Source organism: Balaenoptera physalus (genome assembly GCF_965194825.1).
Source record: "Balaenoptera physalus genome assembly, chromosome: 7".
Taxonomy (NCBI): Eukaryota; Metazoa; Chordata; class Mammalia; order Artiodactyla; family Balaenopteridae; genus Balaenoptera; species Balaenoptera physalus.
This window is the reverse complement of record NC_138886.1, coordinates 42,312,796-42,334,222: the sequence shown is the minus strand read 5'-3', so window position 1 is coordinate 42,334,222 and position 21,427 is coordinate 42,312,796. Positions and strand designations below refer to the sequence as shown.

At 39.1% G+C, this 21,427-nt stretch overlaps 1 protein-coding gene and 1 long non-coding RNA gene across 2 annotated transcripts in view; both read right to left on the bottom strand.

Moving 5' to 3' along the window:
• GNAQ (G protein subunit alpha q) overlaps positions 1-21,427 on the bottom strand; it is a 287,397-nt gene that overhangs the window by 169,649 nt on the left and 96,321 nt on the right. The window contains exon 2 of the mRNA XM_082471076.1: positions 17,783-17,967. Within this exon, the coding sequence (XP_082327202.1) occupies positions 17,783-17,967 (185 nt within the window). The remainder of the gene's footprint in view (positions 1-17,782; positions 17,968-21,427) is intronic.
• LOC309665007 lies at positions 1,461-17,772 on the bottom strand. The gene is made up of 2 exons (XR_014266148.1): positions 4,451-17,772; positions 1,461-4,419 (listed from the first exon to the last, which is right to left on the bottom strand). It is a non-coding gene; the product is annotated as an uncharacterized lncRNA (long non-coding RNA).

Here is a 21,427-nt window from a genome sequence, read left to right as displayed (position 1 = left end):
AAACAAATGGGACCTAATGAAACTTCAAAGCTTTTGCAAAGCAAAGGAAACTACAATCAAGACAAAAAGACAACCCTCAGAATGGGAGAAAATATTTGCAAACAAATCAACGGACAAAGGATTAATCTCCAAAATATATAAACAGCTCATGCAGCTCAATATTAACAAAATAAACAACCCAATCAAAAAATGGGCAGAAGACCTAAATAGACATTTCTCCAAAGAAGACATACAGGCTGCCAAGAAGCACATGAAAAGCTGCTCAACATCACTAATTATTAGAGAAATGCAAATCAAAACTACAGTGAGGTATCACCTCACACCACTTAGAATGGGCATCTTCAGAAAATCTATAAACAACGAATGCTGGAGAGGGTGTGGAAAAAAGGGAACCCTCTTGCACTGTTGGTGGGAATGTAAATTGATAAAGCCACTATGGAGAACAGTATGGAGGTTCCTTAAAAAACTAAAAATGGAACTACCATATGACCCAGCAATCCCACTACTGGGCATATACCCAGAGAAAACCATAATTCAAAAAGACACATGCACCCCACCCCAGTGCTCACTGCAGCACTATTTACAATAGCCAGGTCATGGAAGTAACCTAAATGCCCATTGACAGACACATGGATAAGGAAGATGTGGTACATATATAGAATGGAATATTACTCAGCCAGAAAAAGGAACGAAATTGGGTCATGTGTAGAGACGTGGATGGATCTAGAGACTGTCATACAGAGTGAAGGAAGTCAGAAAGAGAAAAACAAATATTGTATATTCACGCATATATGTGGAACCTAGAAAAATGGTAGAGATGAACTGGTTTGCAGGGCAGAAATAGAGACACAGATGTAGAGAACAAACGTATGGACACCAAGAGGGAAAGTGGCGGGGGATGGGGGTGGTGGGGGGATGAATTGGGTGATTGGGATTGACATGTATACACTGATGTGGATAAAATAGATAACTAATAAGAACCTGCTGTATAAAAAAATAAATAAAATTCAAAAATTAAAAAAAAATACCCACCTTTTAGGATTAAATTTAAATTAAATTTATTATAACTCATTGGGTGAAGCAAAATGAAATTCTCTCAGAATTTCTTATACCTAAGGCAAGCTCCAAATATACAGAAAATATGTCCTGTTTGCTTTCTACTTGCTGTCATCACAATTCATTTCCAAATAATATACTTCATCTGATGAAAAATATCCTTTTCTCATGCTGTGGTATATGCCTAAGTTTCATCAGGCATCCTTGTCAATAATATTACTTTGACTATTTGCATTAGCATCCTCCTTAATTGAAATCTCATCCTTTTTGTAGATATCCATGATAAAAAAAACTTTGCTGTGCAAATAACATTGAGAGGAATGCCTTAACAGGTTATGATAGTAACAGATGAGACAGTAGGTCTGACGTGGCACATCAGCTAAAAAGTTTACTTTTAAATTACCAAAAAAAAAAAAAAAAAAAAAAAAAAAAGGAAAGCAAGAATGTTAAAAATAATAAAGGGAATCTAATTTTTTTTAAAAAAAAAAAATCAAGAATCCACAAAATGTTATCAGTGACAATGATATGTAATGATCTGAGACTCAAGAACTGGGTTTACAAAATCTAAACTCGGGTAGAAAAATGAACACCAATTTATTTTCTGGACAAAAGAGGATAAATCTGAATAGAGACTGTGAAATTTCACCCAGGTTTTTCCATGGTGGCCCCAGAGTGTGTACACATGCTTCCCAATTAGCCAGCCTGGCTTCTTAGCCATGAGCCATGGTAACCGAGTTAACTTATTTCACAGCCCTCTTTTACTTCACTTACCACCTCAGCATGCAATCTTGGAGTTTCTGCTTTAATTATTTTGCAACCTGGCCCAGACCTTGGTATCACGCACAGTTCATAACCACAGGAGGAAGCAAAATTCGTAGCTGTCACCAACATTCAGGCAGACATCATGGCCAGTTACATGGCGACGGAAGCAAGGCCAGGAAGGAGTGGTCAGCATCTCAGCTAGTCAGAACAAGGGCTGCAAGCTACCATGAGCAATGTGGGTCGGAAGTCACAGGAGGGAGGTCAACCCAGGGTGGCAGAATCAGGCACTGACAGATGAGAAGCAGACTGGACACAAAAGATTAAGGTTTGAGGCATCCCAGGTCCCAGTCCATCTAAGCAGGCTTGGTCACAGACACAAGACTAGGGCAGCCAGCAAGGATGGAGCCCAACGGCCGGGGAGTTCTGACAAAAGCCTGTGCTGTAGAGCCAGGCAGCCTGGGTGTTAGACTTGTCTAGAGATGTCACGTATCCACTTGGCAGCACTGAGTGTTATTATTTCATCTCACAAAGCCTCGGTTTCCTTATCTGTGGAAGGGCGAGCACAGTGTGAGGAATAAAGTGGGACACCTAGAGGAAGCTCCTAGGACATCTGGTACCTGTCTGGTATCGGACGAACAGACCAATAAGAGTAAAGCTCTTATTGAATGATAATTCCCTTCCTTTTCCAAGAGGCTAAAGGTGACTTTCCACTCAGCCTCTATCTGCTTTACAGATAGGCAAGTGACCCACCCTGTGAGAAGCTCGGAGTGCAAAGCGTGGGAAGCAAAATAATCTGACACTGGCCTTTCTAGTCTAAACCCATCATTACCGCACAAATAAATATACCTTACTCTTAAAAGTTGAGAGAGAGAGGAAAAAAAAAGTCCAAAAGTAAATTGTCATTTTTCAAAATGCAGCTCCAGGGTTGTATGACTTCGGGGAGGTCACCTGTGTGCCTCTGTTTCCTCACGCATAATAAGAGCCAGGCTACATGTATTTCCCATGTTTTAGGGAAACACAAAACGAAACAAAACCAAACCACCCTGTCAAATCATTTTCAAATTTAAGGCAAAATGTAAATGCCCTTACAAGGCCAGTGAGAGGGTGACGTTTGACTTTCCATATCTATTTGGGTAATTTGGCAAGCCAGCTCAGACTTGCTGATCTGAGCTAACGTCAAGCCCCCTTCCCTGAGAGAGTGAACGCGTGCTGGATCAAGTGCACAGAAGATCAATGATAAACCCTGCTTCTACCGGGACAGAGAGCCTGCTCTCTCCTATCAGCCGGGCATACCTTTGCTTTTCATTGAGTCAAGAGCTGACTGTGGGGACCATAAATCATCAGTTTCCAGAACACAAAGGGATCTGGGTGATGGAGCTGATGGAAGTTCACACATCTGCTTATGTTTTAAGAACAAGGTTCACAAAATAATTAGTGCTTGGGTCGCATAATTAGCAAGTCTCCCGGGTTGACCCAAATTAACGTGGCTAACATTCTTTTACGGCTCTTTGTTCCAGAATGCTGAACTGCATGGACATGTTGGAAACTGATGCAAATGTGTTCTGCTCTCTTGCATCAACTGTTCACAAATGTGTCTGTGACAGGATCCCCAAGGAAGCAACTAGATTCCATACAGGCTCATTTCAAAACAGACAATAAAGAAAGTTACACACACACAAACTATAAGGAAATGAAATGCAAACTTTAATAAACTACAGAAGAGTGAGATCGTGTCAATAGGAAATTTTCTAGTTTGCTTGTAGTACTCTATTGCTCAACTAAGAAAACTGATCTCTTTCTGAAAATTTCTTTATCATAAAAAAATGCTGCCTATATCTGTGTTCTCTACATTCAAAAGTTAAGAATGGCCCTTATTTCAAGTACTCATTCTCTATCTCCAAGAAATAAAATATGATCAGATATTAAGGATGGTGAATCCAAAAGTTCCTCATTCATTTAATGTGGAACTTTGACTAATATTGAGTTATCATACATATTTAAAACATTCATAACAGTGCCATTAGTAAGAATTTTTATGATTATCTCTACTGCCATTATAATAACAATACCTGTACTTAACAAGTATAAAAATCACTTCTATGATTATTACTGTTGTTATTATAACCTGATTAAACTCAGAGCTGGGCTACCGTTCTCAAGGCAGTCCAAGACCTGCTGGATGAGGTCTCAACTGCCTGAGCTCAGGTACCTGCGTGGCAATTAAGCTCCCCAGGTGATTCCAGACCTGGTTACCAACAACCGAGAACCACTGTCTCAGACTTCCGGGAAATCTTTTTAGATCCTGCAGAATGAAAGGATAAAAACATCAAAATTCCTCCTTTAGAGTAAGTGTGGCTGTACTATTTTACAGTTGTCAGAAAACCATATGAGGTAAGCACACAGGGCCAAAGGGCACAGCCTCACTTATTTTCACCTACAGGTTGATGATGTGCTTAAAGAGATTTCAAACCAAACCCTTCAGGTGTGAATGCCATTCAGTACCTCTTCTGTACTCAGGAAGTTTCTATCCAAATCATCCTTGAAAGAGTCCTCACTGTAGACACTACCATACTTGTCCAGATTAAAAGAACCAAGGGGGCACTCTGAGAACGAGACACATTCTCAGAGCCACGTCTGAGAATAAGCCAGCCAGGGATTAAACACATATCTGGCCTACAGCTTGCTGACACCTACAGAGATATTGGCTGTACCTCACCACTCACTTTTTAAATGAAATAACCACTGCAAGCGATCATACCTGAAATATATAATTAATATCTCCGAAAACATCGTAAGATGATCGTCTCAGTTTACTGATTTGAAAATGTCTCAACCTCTGCAATGAATCTACAAGAAAGTCTATGGCCAAACACTTATGAAAAGAACTACATCATTAGTATTGAAAAAGGTAAACTAAAATAAGGCTTTTGCCTATTAGATTGGCAAGATTTAAAACATTAATACAATGCAGAATTTGCAAGGATGTGGTAAAAACAGGCATACTCAGACCCTACACTGAAATTTGGTGTGATCTTTCAGGATGGCAGTTTAGCAATCTTTATCAAAAGTCTTAAAAATATGTACACACTTTGACCCAGCAATTCCATTTCTAACAATTTATCCTGTAAAAATGTTCAATATGGCACAAATGAGAAAGCAAGTCAGAAAAAAAGTGTGGTGTACAGCCAATAAAAACAATCAGTATTTATATACAGGTCCTCACTCCCTTATCTATAATCTGAATTCTCAAAAGTTCCAAGAACTGAGAGATGTTTTTTGTGATGCATTTACGGGAAAACGTGACCTACTACAAGAATATTTAGAGTCTTTATTCTATTAATTATAAATATTAGTATACTTTGCTGCTGAAATGTTAATGTATTTGATTACAGGGGCCTATCCCTATACCTCGATGGGGGTTTTACAAAATATATAGTATATTTCTCATATTATGTTTCTAAAATCTAAAAAAGAAAAAAACTTTTAATTCAGAAACAATCTGGCCCACAAAGTTTTGGATAAGGGACAGTGACCCTACATTTATTTGTGCATAGTTAAATTTTAGTATGTCTCCCTATCGTAATGTTCACAGTGATTTTTACTTTCTTCCTTTGCTTTCATATGTTGTCTAAATTTTCTTTTTATAATGAGCACATTTATCTTTATTTTTATAAAAATCAATGTATTTCCACTTGGGAAAAGGGGGAGGGGGAAAGAATCTGGTCCTTATGAAAACACTCAACCAGATTTCTTAATTTCACATATTATAGCTCTGTTCACATATTATAACTATGTGTTTTATAATTCATAGTCAAGTGCTCTTTCTGCTGAATAAGCTTTCCAATCACTTTCTTGATCTGTGACCAAGCTCACCATAGAGTTGTATCTTTACATCATTTATAGTAGTCTAGATCAAGACCTATTGGCAGCCCAGGAGTGCAGCAGCTGAGACACCTTCCTGGGCTCCCATAAAAGATCTCTCCCTGGGCAAATGTCAGAAAACAAACAGATGCCCAATAGTGCCAGATGTATCACCACATGCACCACCCAGAATGACAGGAAGGAGGACAAAGAAAGGGAAATCACAAAAGGAAGAAAAATATATATGCTTTCATGTAGAAATCTTTCTCTTGCCTGAAAATTAGAGAAGTAAATAATTTTGTTGAGTATCTTATCTCTCTCTCTCTCTAATGAGACTGCAAGTCCCCACAAGCAAATACATGTCTAATACTTCCTTTGACCCTAAGAGAAATGAAAAATGCATAGTTTTTAAAATTAACTGCTAAACAAATAACCATGCTATTAATTGAAAATATAAAGAGGTAATTAAAAAGTTATAGTCGGGAAGCAGAAGTCAAATGGATGGTTGTAAGAATTAAGAGTTTAAAAGGCCCACAATAATAGTAGTATCACACAATCAGCTCCATTCCATTAGATTTTGGTTCATTCATTCTACGGTATTTACTGCTTCCAACTGCGGGTCAGGCAGGGTGCTGGGTACTGAGACACAGCAGTGAGCAGCGCGCTCTTGCCTCTGGCCCTGACGGAGGGGGTGGGAGGACGGCTGCAGTGGCCGCAGAGAACTCCAGCTGCCCTTTCTCATAAGGAACTTAACTATGTGTGTCCTGGTGCCAAAGGTGTCTATGGAGTCAAGTACAGCATTGCTTTTTGGAAATTATGAAGCCCAACTCTGATTTTAAAATCCAGCCCATAAACTTGCAACTGGAGTGATTTGAGACACACATTTTAAACACTTGTTTATTTGTGAAATTAGAATACTACCTGCACCTCACACTTCTGAGCATATAAAATACCTGACATGGTGTTGGGCCCAGGTTTGTCTGTTCGACTGGTTGGGTGGTTTTGCTGGGCAAAGGTTATTTCTCTCCCTTTTCCTTCCTCCCCACCCACTTCCATTTTCCGCAATGGACTGGCTGCCGCCTCTTACTTGCGAACAGCCTGGAGTCAAGATAATAAGATACCTTGACCACCAGGAAAGAGTCAGTGCTCCTTGATAGCAGCAGTAACATGGATCACGAACCCCTTCCGAGTCGCCACCGTTACTTACATCCTAGACCAGCTGTCCTAGGTCTTATCACAGTCTAGGCCACTACTTCCTGGAAACCACTGGTGTACCTGATAATGACTCATGTCTCATTGTTGTGTCATAGCCTCTTCAACATCTTCAAACAATCAGCAATTTTTTCTTACACGTTCTGCAGTTTATCCAAAGGCCCATATGTTTCTCCTTACCCAAAACTTTCTGAGAAGAATTTGACAACAACCATTCAGTGGGCACTACTATACTGACGTTACCATCCTGAAAGTTTTGCATCAATTGGGTTTGCATCAAAATGTCTGTTCTCAGTTTTTCCATAATATCTAATGGAAAAACCTGAATGAACCTTTTGGCCAACCCAATATGTTCTCTCATTAATGCCCACATCGACTATACAAAGTGGGTAACATTATCACCCTCACTTTTCAGATGAGGAAGACATAGCTTAGGAAGTCTGTTACTTGCTGAATATCCTTCCGCTGAAATCCTACAGATGTATCAGTTCTGGGATCTTTACTCAAAGGTTAGCCCATTGATGATTTCATATTGCCTCTGGTGGTACAGTCAGTTATTTCAAAGATGGCTCTACTTCAGGCAACTTCAATATCACCTGGGAGCTTGTGAGGAATGCAGACTCTTGGGCCTTCCCCAGATACACTGAAATACAATCCACATTTTAACAAAATCTCTATGTGGTTTGCACGCACTTTAAAGTTTGAGAAGCACTGTTCTAGAATATAAAATCGCCATCCCTAACCTCATATTCATTTTGGATGATCCAAAGCTGCCATCGGACTATATGGCAGCTATATGCAAATTAGAAGGCACTTCATCTTTATATAGCATTTGGCAAAATGATAGTGTCATTGCACAAAGAAAAAGACAACTCTTCCTTCAGGCCGCCCTTCTCCCCCATGGCTGGGCACACACCACTTGACATCTACATAGACCATCAGCAAAGTATATGGTATTGGCCATTTTATGCCAATATCAAATTCTTGGCCAAATATCTCACTGACATTGCACTTGGCCCTGCTAAAGCCAAAATTCCTAAAACTCTGACAAGCACTGCTAACACTAAATTTTCCATTACAATATGGAATATAGGATCAAGGTCAATTGAAGGATTACTGAATCCAAAAGTATTTTAACACCCAACTTTAGTGAGGGTTTGGCTGCAGTGTAGTCTAACCAAACAACTATACACTCTTATCCCTTTGCCATGAGCACAGCCTGAGGGCGAAGATCAGGCTAGTGCCTTCAAAATACACGAGGAAAAGGATGACCTGAACAGCCAAACTCCTATCACAGAGTCACCATTTCAAGAACTGTTCACTACCTCCCAGACTGGCCCATGTCTACTACAGTCAGGACAGCCTTCTTTTTAGCTCAAAACCATTATGCTTTTTACCACAGAGGATGTGTGTACATTGAAAGAAGCAGATAACCTACCAACCAATCTATAATCTTATACATCTCAACAGTGGTATCAAGTTCCTTGATATATGCTGGTAATGCCAGTCCTTTCTAAGTCATTTTTCATTTTAAACAAATAACACAAGATTGTAAGAAAACTGCATAATCATCTTACAAAGTAGTGGTGGCAACAACAACTTAAAGGTTACCTTCTTAGCAAATTCACTTTAAGAAACATAAAATCAGGAAAATAGATGTGTTCAAAGTATAGGTTTACAACGAATCAACCAAAACTAGTGATCATAGCTTTAAGTGGAGCATTTTTTAACCCCTTGAGAGGAAAGTGTCACAATATAACGTGACAAAAAAAGTCATTATTTTTTTAAAGTATCAATACATTTCCTTGAGGATGTTCAAGTTTGGATACATGCACATATATTCATGAAAATCATAGTATATTAACAGTATGCTATTTAAAAGCACAGTTATGTAGCAAGTATAAGTGATTTGGGATAAACAATACGGTGAAGAACAGAGTACAAGAAACAAGAAGAGTTTAGGCTTTGATATACATGACCAAGATAAGCAAAACTGCCACTTCGCTAAACCCTAAGCAAGCCCCACCCTAAAAGTCAACAACAGCAAAAAGTCCGGAACTGAAATTATTTCTTCAGTGGTGTGAGAATGAGGAAGAAAAATGCTAGCATGTCTCATATTCTCACTAGATCCCTTCAAACTCCATTAGGCATTCACTTTCTTTGGTTCCAACAAATAGATTCTGACTCTCTAATTGAAAATAGATGCACTGTTTTAAAATTAAAGGGGAAAATCATGCATTACGTGGTTTAAAAGAAGAAGGAAAGTATGTATGTGATGCTGTGCCAGGAGTTAACTAAGAACATCCAAATGACCAGATTCACAACTTCCTACCGAAATGTGTTAAACTATGCCACATGTATTTTATATGGCGGCTGTCAGTCCATGGACGTCCAAGTCCTGAGCAGCTGAAAGGGATTTAGAGGGAGATTGCTTTAGCAGAGTTCTCGCGTGTATTTGGACTAATCAGTAATGTTCCTTAGAGCACTTGCTCTTTTCTTTTTTAAAAAGACCCAAATCGGTTTATGTTGACTTTCATACAGGAAATGTTTAGTAAATATTTGTTGAGTGACAAAATGAAAGATGACAGACACTGCACTGCACTGGGCAAAGGATAGTCTTTTCAGTAAATGAGTTAATTATATACCCATATGAAAAAAATAAAACCTGACCCCCCCCCCCACGTCACAATATACTCTACAATCCATCTGAAATGGATTTTAGATCTGAACGTAAAAAACAAAACAAAGAATTTAGAAGAAAAACCTGCAGATTATTTAAACAACCTTAAAGCAGTCAAAGATTACTCTAAAAGGATCAAAAGGGTAAAAAAATGATAAACTGGACTATATTACAATTAAGAACTTCTTTTCACTTAAAGAACTATGAAGAAAGAAAATAAAAAGCAAGCCACAAAGTAGAGACAATATCTACAATACATTTACTCAACTGAGATTCCTTAATATATGAAGAGCTCCTACGAAACAGTAAGAAATCAGACAACCCAATAGGAAAAAAAAAGGGAAGAAGTATTTTAAAAAAGATAACCAATGGCTGATAAATATATGAAAAGGTGCTCAACATGCCTACTTATCAAAGAAATACAACAATGTGACACCACTATCCAGCCACCAGAATAGATAAAATTAAAAGACTAATAATATACCAAGTGTCGTCAAGGATATGGGGCAACTAGAACTCTCAAAGATAACTGGTGGAAGTGTAAATTGGTACAATTATTCTGGAAAACTCTTTGGTAGTATCCACGTACTGAAACTGACCAGATGTATACCTTCTGACTCAGCAATTCCAAATTCTAGGTACGTAACCCAAAGAAATACACGCTTATGTTCACCAAAAGACAGGTACAGGAATGTTTATATTGTCATTATTTGTAATAGCCAGAAACATCCAAATTTCTATTAACAACAGGATATATAAACAAACTGTAGCATAGTCATAAAATGGAATATTATACAACTGTGCTGCCCAATACAGTAGCCACTAGTCACGTGTAAATTTAAAAGATTAAGTAAAAATTCAGTTCCTCCGTCACACTGGCCACGTTTCATGTGCTCAATAGTCACGTGTGGCTAATAGCTACCATACTGTACAGACATAAACCACTTTCATAAAGTTCTATGGGGCATTGCTATTAAACAGCAATTAGAATAAATGAGTAAATGAAGTAACAACATAGGTGAATTCCACAAATGTAATGTTGAGTGAAATAAACCAGACACAAAGGAGTATTATACTGTATGCTTCTATTCATACAAAGTTCAAAAACTAATCTATGTTATTAGAAGGCAGGATGGTAGTCCCCCCTCGGGGTTGGGAGTATTTTGAAGGAAGCACAAGGAGGCTTCTGAATTCCTGGTCGTGCTAATCTGGATGAACAGGTCTGTACGCAAATGTGTTCACAATGGAAAAATACATGGACAATACTAATGATGTGCACGCTTTTCTGTATACAAAAATTACCAAAAAAAGAAAAGAAATCAGCCTCAGTCTATTGCTCAAGTCTTTCCTTGCTTCAGAGTTCTCCTCTGATGAACATGAACTCAAGATAACTCATCCTGCATAAATGATATGGCATGCCTTGGGATTATGGATTAATTTTAGCCAAGAAAAGGGGATTACAAAATTCATCTTCTATTTTTACATGGCTGACATGGGTATAAAGAACTACAGTGGAACAAGGATAAAGTGAGGAGAAAACATGGCTAGGACATATTTGCAAGACATGAAAAGATAAAAGAAAGCACACAAAGGGGATTTTGAAAGCTGATATAGGTACTGGAGAACCTGTGTTGATCAACTCCCCAGCAAGAGTCCTAGAGAGAAAGGAAAAAGTGGTAAACCAACCTCAGAAAAAGAGGTGGTTGACACATCAAGTGGGTCATGAAAAGTCTCTGGATTCCTTTAGACTATTAGAAAGAAAACTCTCAAAGATTTGTAGAAGCAGGAGTAGAAAGTTTCCCTGTGAAAAAGTACAGGCTGTCTTTGGTGGCCAGAAGCCAACAACCCAATTAAAATAACTATCGCTACTAACACCCACAAAACCTGCAGCTGATTTTGAACTTTGAACACTGTTTTATTTTTTAAAAAAGTACACAGACATAAATATTGTAATCACTTATGGGACTGAGATGCAAAGAAAGAAAAATCTCCACTGGGCTAGAGACCACTGTCAAAGCAAATCTGTTTTTAATTCTTTTTTTTTTTTTTTTAATTCTCATAAGTACTCTGGAATGGACAATGTTCAAAAACGGTAGGAGCTTTAAACTATAACAAATAACTTTAACAACAGCTTCATCTCTTTGTTAGAGTTTTGGAATCAGAGAATCAGCATGAAAAAAAAGTAGTGTTGGAAAGCATTTTAGAGGTTGTCTAGTCCATCCCTGGTCTTATTTCAGCAAAATGGCCTTAAAGAATTTCACATGTTAAAAATACATTCTATTTTTGAACACATCCAGATAAGGAGATTTCTCTCCTTGGTATCCCATTTCAATGACTGTCACTCTGAGGAAAGTTTTCCTTAGATACCTCCTAAATCTGGTCATGCTGTTTAAGCTATTGTCTGTTTGTTTTATTCTTAATAAAGATGGAAGATAAGTAGTATCTGTTCTCTCCATAATGACAAATTCATCTTATAATAACTTCCAAACATTTTTTTTCTCATTTGCAAGACATTTTCACATAGATGATCTATTTAGCCCTTGAAATATCTTATTATTATCTGTACCATTCTACAGATGAGGAAATTCAGGCTTAGAGAGTAAAGAAATTTAGGCATAGGGAGGAAATGCGACAATCCCAAGGTTACTCAGCTATTCAGTGGTTTGGCTCAAACTCAGCTACTCACTTCATTTATAACTGTTGCTATATCACTAACCTCCCAACCTCCCCCGATATCCCACCCTGAACAATGCCAGAATACGAAAATGTATTTTAGGACAGGCTTAGCGAATGCTGAGCAAAACTGGAGGGCTTGCATCTATAGAGAATCCATGTGTCATTTCATTTTTTAAATTGATGGTATGATTTTGCAGTGGATAATTGTGATTTGTGCCAGCATCATTCCTCTTCTTCTACTAACTGTACCCAGACTTCCCTCAGGGACTGTCAATCAAATTGCCCAGCCCTCCACAAAGCTAGCACAGAAGCTGGGCTAGACAAATCAGGCAAGTTTTCCCGGGAATTTGAATCCTGAATCGGGTGACAGAAGACTGGAAACAGTCAGAGTTCATGCTTCTCTCAGATGACTTCCACAGACCTGTCCTGGTTTCCGAGAGTTAGTCCTTCGGCTTCTCCTCAATTCTCCAAGTGACCTCACGGTCCCATCAATTCTTCTTCCACTTAAGTTAGCCAGTGTTGGCTTCTGTTGCTTGCAAGCAGAGAACCTTGACTGAAACAACTCTTCAGAGGCACAGATACCGACATATACTGATTAAGGTCTGCCTTTATTATGTGCTTATCATACAGGTGACAAATATTAAATTGAAGTCAGTCTCTTAGAAAATTCCCTCATGTTGAAAAAAGTAGTACAGTAATTTTCTTGTTCAATTGATCAAAGGCAGGAACAAGTTGGCAAGTCCTCCAGAATCTTGGCTACATTTGTCTTTTGAAAAATGGCTTCTGGGAGCTGAGATTTCTCAGGAAGCAGAGAAAGTTCAGAAAGCTGTAAATGTGCTTAACCAGGTACCTTCCCCGTGACACGTCCTTTCCTAGAAAGGTTCTGGGAGGACCAGAAGTATTTGTTGCAACATGTCCCCTCAACCTCTCCATCCCCAGGAGAGAGGGGAACACAGGAGTCGGGCCTGGAAACTGCTGGCTGGCTGGGCAAAGGCAGCTGCAGCCTAGGTGCTAAAAGAGCCCTGGTCATCAGGACTTTTGAGTCTAACAGTAGAAGCTGGAAGAGGTGACAGTGTCTACCCAACATTAGCATGTGGCTGAGTTCTACTCAATAACTGTCTTGAAGATTCATCAGATTCTTTTCTCTTCCTGGGATTGGCAAAGGGAGCAAAGGCCTTTCAATACTTTGAAACTGCTGTAATACCTGGATTTCACAGTTCACAGAAACGATAAGCCAACAGTAAAGGGACACCAGGACCCGCTAACTGGAGTGATTCACTCAGTGAACAAAAGCTCCTACAACATTCCTGGCTTCTTGTGGGGGAGATAACAAATTATAAAACAAGAAGCTTGCTCACTGTAAGGTAACCTGCAATCGAATAAAAAAGTAAGGCATGTGTATATGAAACAACAACAACAAGCAAAGCAGGAAGAATGCCAACTACCAGATACAGGTAGTAAGTACATAAAAATCAGGAGTTCAAAACCTTGTGATCTATTTCCCCAAGCTGTAACTCAAGACAGTTCTTAGCATGTTAACATAGAAATTTTATTGAGCTGATTTCAAGGCCCAAAGAATAATCAGAAGAGTACGCCTGTATAAGACGGCAAAGCATAAAATAATAGTGATGAAAATTGTACCTTTTGGAAAGTAAGAAATGACAGAGTAATCTGTCTCATCATTGAATGCCTTGTACCTAGTGGAGCCTTAAATGGATCTTTTGATTTGACTAAGCAACAAATATTTAATCCCTTTCAACATCAGCTATCAACACTTGTGTTTAGGAAAAAGGCAAAGCAATATTTAGAAATAAATAAACCCAAGCTCACAGAATTCAGAAGAAGTCCTCAAACACATTCTCTTACTTGGGCTGAGTCCAAGCAGCTCACCTATAAATATTACTTGTTTGGGAAAGAAAGTCCAAGAACAGGATAGTGGATACACGCCCAGGGAGGAATTAATCTGTTTCTTTGGTAAAAGTTTGCAATTTATTACAAGCTCCCCTGGAAATGAAGATCCCGGGAACACTGAGTACGGGCCCTGGAGAGACATGCAATGCAATGCCACTACCTGGGGCAGAGGTTGTGGCCTGGACTCCCCTTGACCACTGTGCCAGCCCCCAGCCAACCAGTGAGACTCTCAATTCAATGTAGTAACACTTACACAAGAGCAAAAGAAATTCCCACATTTCAGCATGGCAGTCCCCTAGCTAGACCAACTTCACAGCAAACAAAACTGTGAACAATTCCTCAGTTAAGAACGGGCCATATCGTCTGTAAGCTACGTTCTGCTTTACAAAATATATGAACTTAGAAGCAAGAACAAAGTTAGGCTGGACAATACTGGAAAATGTTTGTTTTTATTAATGCTACTACCACAGATTATGGCCAATGTGGCAGTAGGTGCAAAGAAGCTTTTTAATAAACCAAACGGTTATTTATGTTGTATCTTTAGGGTCACAAAATAATACAAATCACAACACACTGCCTCCAAGTAATTGCTAATAAAATGCACACCAAGTCCTTTAAACTATTTATAAACTATTAGAGCATACTGTAACCAGAAACTTCTGTAGAAAATTCTAACCAAGACATAAAATATTATTATTATTAAGTAGGTATCATAAATATAAGAAAACAAAAAATTCAAACTTCTTAGCCTGGATTCAAAAGCTTTCAGAAGCACATTCTAAGCCTTTTTTTTTTTTTTTTGTGGGTTCTTATTTCTTCAGTTCTCCTCTATAGGAATCCTGTTCTAGTAAAACTGGCCAATTTATACACTGCATGCACATACCTTCTTCTGAACATCTACTCTAGCCTTTCCTCCTCCCCAAAGTGCCCCTCCCTCAGCTCTGCCCTTGCCTCCTTCTGGACTGCAAATTTCTGCCTAGCCCTGGTTAACCTTCTCTGCCTCCCTGACAGCCCATTGCATTTATTCCCTTATGTATCAACAGCTATCTATTGATTTGAATAATCACTTCAACAATGGTGAGGGGCAGGAGGGGAGGCTTTCAGCTGTTTAAGCTTACAAATTATTCACCTATTCATAAAGCAAGTATCTTTTGAACACCTACTGTGTACAAGATACAATGCCAGGGACAACGAATAATGCCAAGATGGAACTGACACAAGATTTACTTTCAAAGAGCCTAGAAGCTAGTCAGGAAAATAAGATCAATACCCAAATCATCATAACTAATACAAGCTAGGCAACTATCAATACTCCAGTATGGGTTCTGCAAGAGGGTGGGATCACTTAGTACCACAGGGGGAGCAGAGAAGAATGAGGAGGAATCGGCAGTTGGGTGGAACACGAAGGAGACAGATGACATTATTTCCTTAATAAGCTTTAACAAAGGCAAGGAGGGAGCAGAGCTCAGGAAGTTAATGGAGGAAGCAAGGGGTGATGCTTTAAAATTCATGCACATTGTAGAGAAAATGGAGCAAATGTGAACGTAATTTATATTATGAACTAAAGGGAATTAAACATATTGAGGAATTCAGATGTCAGTCACTATATTAGGCAGTATGTTAAGTAACCAAGAGATGTGGGAAGATTTCACAGGATAATTATGATCTCTGAGAAAAATCTGTATTATTATAACATTTTATGATGTTGACTTTTAACTGAATGGTACCCAACACGGTAAAGTCTACTTAACTAGAATTGATACAAAGAGCTCAAATAACACACATTAAGCATTCTTCAATATGTTCTATGAATAGGGGATAAATTCCACATCATCTTCTACATCTGTGTGTCTGTACAATGAATGATCTTCATATGAAAATTTAACATCAAGGCGAGACCCTGAAGGATTCTTCTGAAGCACCAAGAAAGATGATTTTTTGGTATAATTAAGAAGACAGTATTATATTTTAATGTGTAAACTGGCAATATGTATGTATATATGTAAAATACACAAGCAAACATCAATTACACCACACATGTGGTAACTCAGGCAGAATTCATCAGATCATCATGTTATCAACCAACTGTAGATTGGAAAAGTCACTGGCATTTAAAAAAAATTCCTTCTACAGAATAGTCTTACAATTGCAACAAAACAAGCATGCCACCTATTTCAGAAACTCGTTACACTGAGATTTCTTGGGGGGTGGGCTGGGGGAGGGGGGGAACCTGATCCTTTTAAATTCAGACTGCTTCCATATCCAGGCAGCCTCACCTGATTCAGGTACCATACTCCCATGAACCTACACAGATCTTTTCACTCTTGAGAGTAAAAGCAGGGAGGGTTATTTGTGGAGAGGCTCTTGTTGCCATCGGAAAACTAACTGTGAAGGTATCAACTAGATAAGAAGCAGCCAGTTGATTTCAAAGAACCACCCCCCCAAAAAGAAATGCCCGATTTGAAAATGATCTGAATATTTAGAAGCTTCTAAATGGTAACAGAAGTGGAGGTACAGAGAACTGCTTTATTTTACCTATGATTCATGTTTGTGAGTTACATCTCAGTTAATGAGTCACACTGGGCATGGCAACTTCTTCTTAGTACTCATTGATACTGGTATATGGAAATGTCCTCAAGAGTAGATTATCAAGAGTACTGAGAGAATGGAAGTTCTGACTGAAGGTCCTAAAATAAATGTAGGTACAAAGGTAGTGTTTTGTAAACAAAAACTACCAACGTATAAGATCAGCATCTACAAGCTGTAAGGAACAAAGACTACATCCATCAGTAGACATACTGATTGATTAACAGGAAGACATTTCTACAAATTCCAAATAGATTCCGCTTCCCTTATGAACTCCCAGCATAAACTCAAACCTGGAGACACCCTCAGATGCACCAACCTTGTTGGGCATCATGTAGCTATAATATTTGGAGGGTGAGCAATTACAGCAATTGTTTTCACCTGAATAAAAAAAATCTGATTTTCTATTTCAAGTAAGAAAAAATGCTGGATATTGGGAAAGTTTGCTTGTTTTCTAAAAAGCTAAAAATTAAAAAAAAAAATTTTTCCCCTAACCCTTTCTCAAGTGATTTTAGAAGTTTCCATTACTTTAATACAACTCCAGGGAAACGTGTTTGAAAGGTTACTGGAAGTGACAGATGGGCCTATTTTGAAAGAAAATTAAGCCTGTGGTACTACTGAAAGGAAGTCACGAAATCCAAAATTAAACTGGACGGAATGGTCTTAAGCTGTTTTTGTTCTTTTTTCCAGGGAGTACAAAGAGTGGGAGGGTGAAGCAACGCCACTGCTTCTCACCTGAATCCCCTCACTTGGGTCAATTTGTCTTGAACTGACAAACTGTCTTCTTAAGGTAATGTGTGCCCCTACCTTTTAAACATCCATGTATCTATTGTCGAATATCCAAACGTCCTTCACTGACGTCACTAAGAATACAACTCCAATTTTTTATAGCTGTAACTTTAAAGACTTAAGAAAAAAAAAAAAACAGTTATAAACAACTTGTTGAGCCATTGAAAGCCCCGTTTAGGATGAGATGGAAAACGTCCATTAAAAAAGCCACCACACATCCCAGCTCTTCCCAGGAGGAGCTAGGCCTACCTTATTGTGCTCGTACTTGTAGGGGATCTTGAGCGTGTCCATGGCTCTGATCATAGCCTGCATGGCCGTGAAGATGTTCTGATACACCAGCTTGGTGAAGCCCCTTTTGTCTTCATCAGAGTAGCCCGACCCGTGGATGATTCTCATCTGCTTGATGAACGTACTCTTGCCACTCTCTCCTGTCCCTGAAAGAGAAATGATGGCAGCGCATCAGACCATGAGACCTTCTCACAGTCTCCCAGACAACTCAACTGGGAACAGGCCTTGGATGTGACATCTCCAAGGGCCTGCCGAGAGGGGTACCACTAGAGGGGGAAAGGCCACCTATGGTGAGCGCTCAGCAGAATTAGAGGAGTGACAGTCCATTTCAGAGGCAGATGAGCTTTAAAAAAAAACAAAAACAAAAAACTGTCACCTCTTTGGAAGCCGCTCAGCATGGAATTTTGATAGTGATTTGTAACCACATATCTTATATGAAACACAATAAAAATAGCATCGTTTGAACAGAATAAACACTTGATAAAGCTCTCTTCCCTGGAGAATGTCTGAAATGATTCCAGGAGGCTGGGGTGTTTAGCCAGGATTTGGATCTGAAAATGACAATGCACTCACACAAATGCTGGTCAGAGAGTGGTAAGACAAAAATGCCTGAAAATTTCTAGACATTTTCTCTTATTTTAAAACGGGGTATGTGGAGAACACAGTACCCAGATAAGATAAGAATCAGCATTTTTCAGGACAGCAAGTATCAACTGTATTTATTTCCAGGGGCTTTGGTCAGCTGAGTTATGCCGAGGAACCACTGAATCCAGAGAAGACACAGTGACTCTCCTTCCTTCTGCCTACTCTTAACTGTGACACAGAAATTTACTGTTACTGCATTTTTTTCTTTTGTGTTCTCATTTTTCCCTTCTTCAATATTCCTTTTCAGTTACCATAAGCCTGAAGATAATCCATAACAAAGCTACAAATGCCTGTGGGGAGGAGGAAAAATGGAAACATGAGATCATTTCACTGAATGACAACGTATTTCTTCTACAGTGAATCTGAAACTATGAATCTAAAAACTTCATTTTTTAAAATATAAGTGGTTTTGGGAGTATGTAACTTCATTTTTTAATATCTCCCACTCACTTTCAAATTTCCTTGAAATTTCCAAAACAATAAATGTCTTTGTCTTCTCCTAACAATGTGGGGAAAAAAAAAAAGTTTTTTGGATATTAAACATGGAAGAATATAATAATAATACACAGGATGACTACAGCATCCTCGTTGCCATCTCCTATCAACAAGGCATTAAAAAAACAACAACAACAACAACAAAAGGTGGAAAAGGAGAACTAAAAACTAGGAATACAACATCTGTCCTAATTTTGTTTGGTTTTTCTGGTGGTTGGATTTCATTACTATCTTTATAAACAATCATGAAAAATTCAAATAAGTATTACAGTTTTCATAGAAGCACTCTTAAATGACTACAGATGTCTTGGTAAACACAGAAGCCTCACATAGTTACAGTGAAAGATGATTTCTAGCCCCACAGTCCTGTGGTCACCGATTCCTTTATCCTTTTCATATGACTTTTAATAAAGTGATCTGCAATTTCTTGAAATACAAAATGAACACTTCCTTTATCATTTTCACATGACTTTTAATAAAGTGATCCGGAATTCCCTGAAGTATGAAGTTAACACTGCAATGTGAATGCTATCAACCCATTTTAACAAGATTAATTCCAACGAGTTAAAAATGAACTTCTTATAATCCCATCCATGAATACTGGGGAAAAAAACCCCAGAAAGCATCTTAAAAGCTACAAAATTGTTTCTCATTACCAATCAACAATTTATAGAAAGAAACCAGTATATTTACTTTCTGAGCAATTCAAAGTATGGAAGAAAAAGACCCAAATCGCTTCTCTGTGTATTGTCCTTATCCCAGAACCAACAGCTTGCTCTGAGGGCCCAACGAGAGACATAATCATCAAATCAGAATCTCTGCCAGTTTTTTCCACACCAAAAACAAGAAGAAATCTTAATATGTGAGGTTAATGGTATGAAAAGAAAAGGAAAGAGAATCGAGCAAGAGGCCTCCTCCTAGCTGAGAGGCTTTTATAGACTTACCCCCTCAAAATAAAATCAAGAAAGTAAGAGAAGAAATCTAAACTGGCTTGTGTGTCACTTAAGTCGTGTTGGGCAAGAGCAGTCAATGTTTAGCCCCTCTTGGGATCTACACTAAGCCCCTAGACATCACCCTAAATGAAGACTCCAATTATAGGTGGAATACGGGACCCAAGAATGAATGAAATGGGGAGAGATTAAGAGGAAACAAAAAAGGATCCAAAAATCAACTCCAAAGTAAGATATGCTCCTGTTGCCTCAGACACACCCAGGGATCCTCTCTCTCCATTTTACCGTCTTGCTTGGTGCCCCAGGAGGCTGACTGGGAAGGATTTCACATCAACAGCTCTCTTGTCCTTGGTCTTCCTGGGTTTAGTCCATAGGAGACACCAGGAGGAGACCAGAGAGCAAGAGAATGACGAAGGGGTATCTATTACCCCAGTTTGCTCCCTGCAAGGGAACCACAGATATGCTGTGTCCCCTTCAAAAGGCCACAGCTCCTGCTGGGTGGCCCCCTCTGGGTGCCTGTACCTGCTCCGTCACCTCGCTGGCCCCTGGTTACTGCACTCATTAGCCCTCACTGTTTACCTACACCTGGTCAATACCTTTGTAAACAGTCCCTGAACAAGACTCTTCTCAGTCACCTAGCTGGAGTAGGCCATTTGTTTCCTGCTGAGACCCTGACAGGTACAAATAGCCAAAGGAAAGCATGGGCAGCTTAATAAATGAAGGAACAGGAAGGCAAGGGAATGGAGGTACCCTCTCTTCTTCTTCTGCCCTTTCTCTATAAATCTTGCTGCTTTTTTTTCTAGTCACTAATTCACTCTTATAACACTCTTCTGGAAGCCAATCATGATGACAGAGCCCAAAACCAGAATCCAGGGCTCGCTCCTGACCCTCCCCCAAAAGTACTAATATATCTAATACTTGTCCCCCTAGAGCGTGTACACGTGCGTCTACCGTCTCCCAGCAATACACACTTTAAGACTAATCTCCAATCCTGACAGGGGAAACAGTCAGTCGTCTCCACCACCTGAATATCCTCTCTCTTATAAAGGAACCAAAAGAAATTTGTGTTCAACCCTTTTACTTTGCCACTTTGAAATACACTGTCATTCTATCCTTTCAAAACTCTATGAGAGGGGCTTCCCTGGTGGCGCAGTGGTTGAGAATCTGCCTGCCAATGCAGGGGACACGGGTTCGAGCCCTGGTCTGAGAAGATCCCACATGCCACGGAGCAACTAGGCCCGTGAGCCACAACTACTGAGCCTGCGCGTCTGGAGCCTGTGCTCCGCAACAAGAGAGGCCGCGATAGTGAGAGGCCCGCGCACCGCGATGAAGAGTGGCCCCTGCTTGCCGCAACTAGAGAAAGCCCTCGCACAGAAACGAAGACCCAACACAGCCATAAATAAATAAATAAATAAATAAAATTTAAAAAAAAAAAAAAACTATGAGACAGATGTCTTTTTCCTCATTTCATGGAAAAGAAAAGGCCTTGGAAAGGTGAGGCATCTGAGCTAAGATG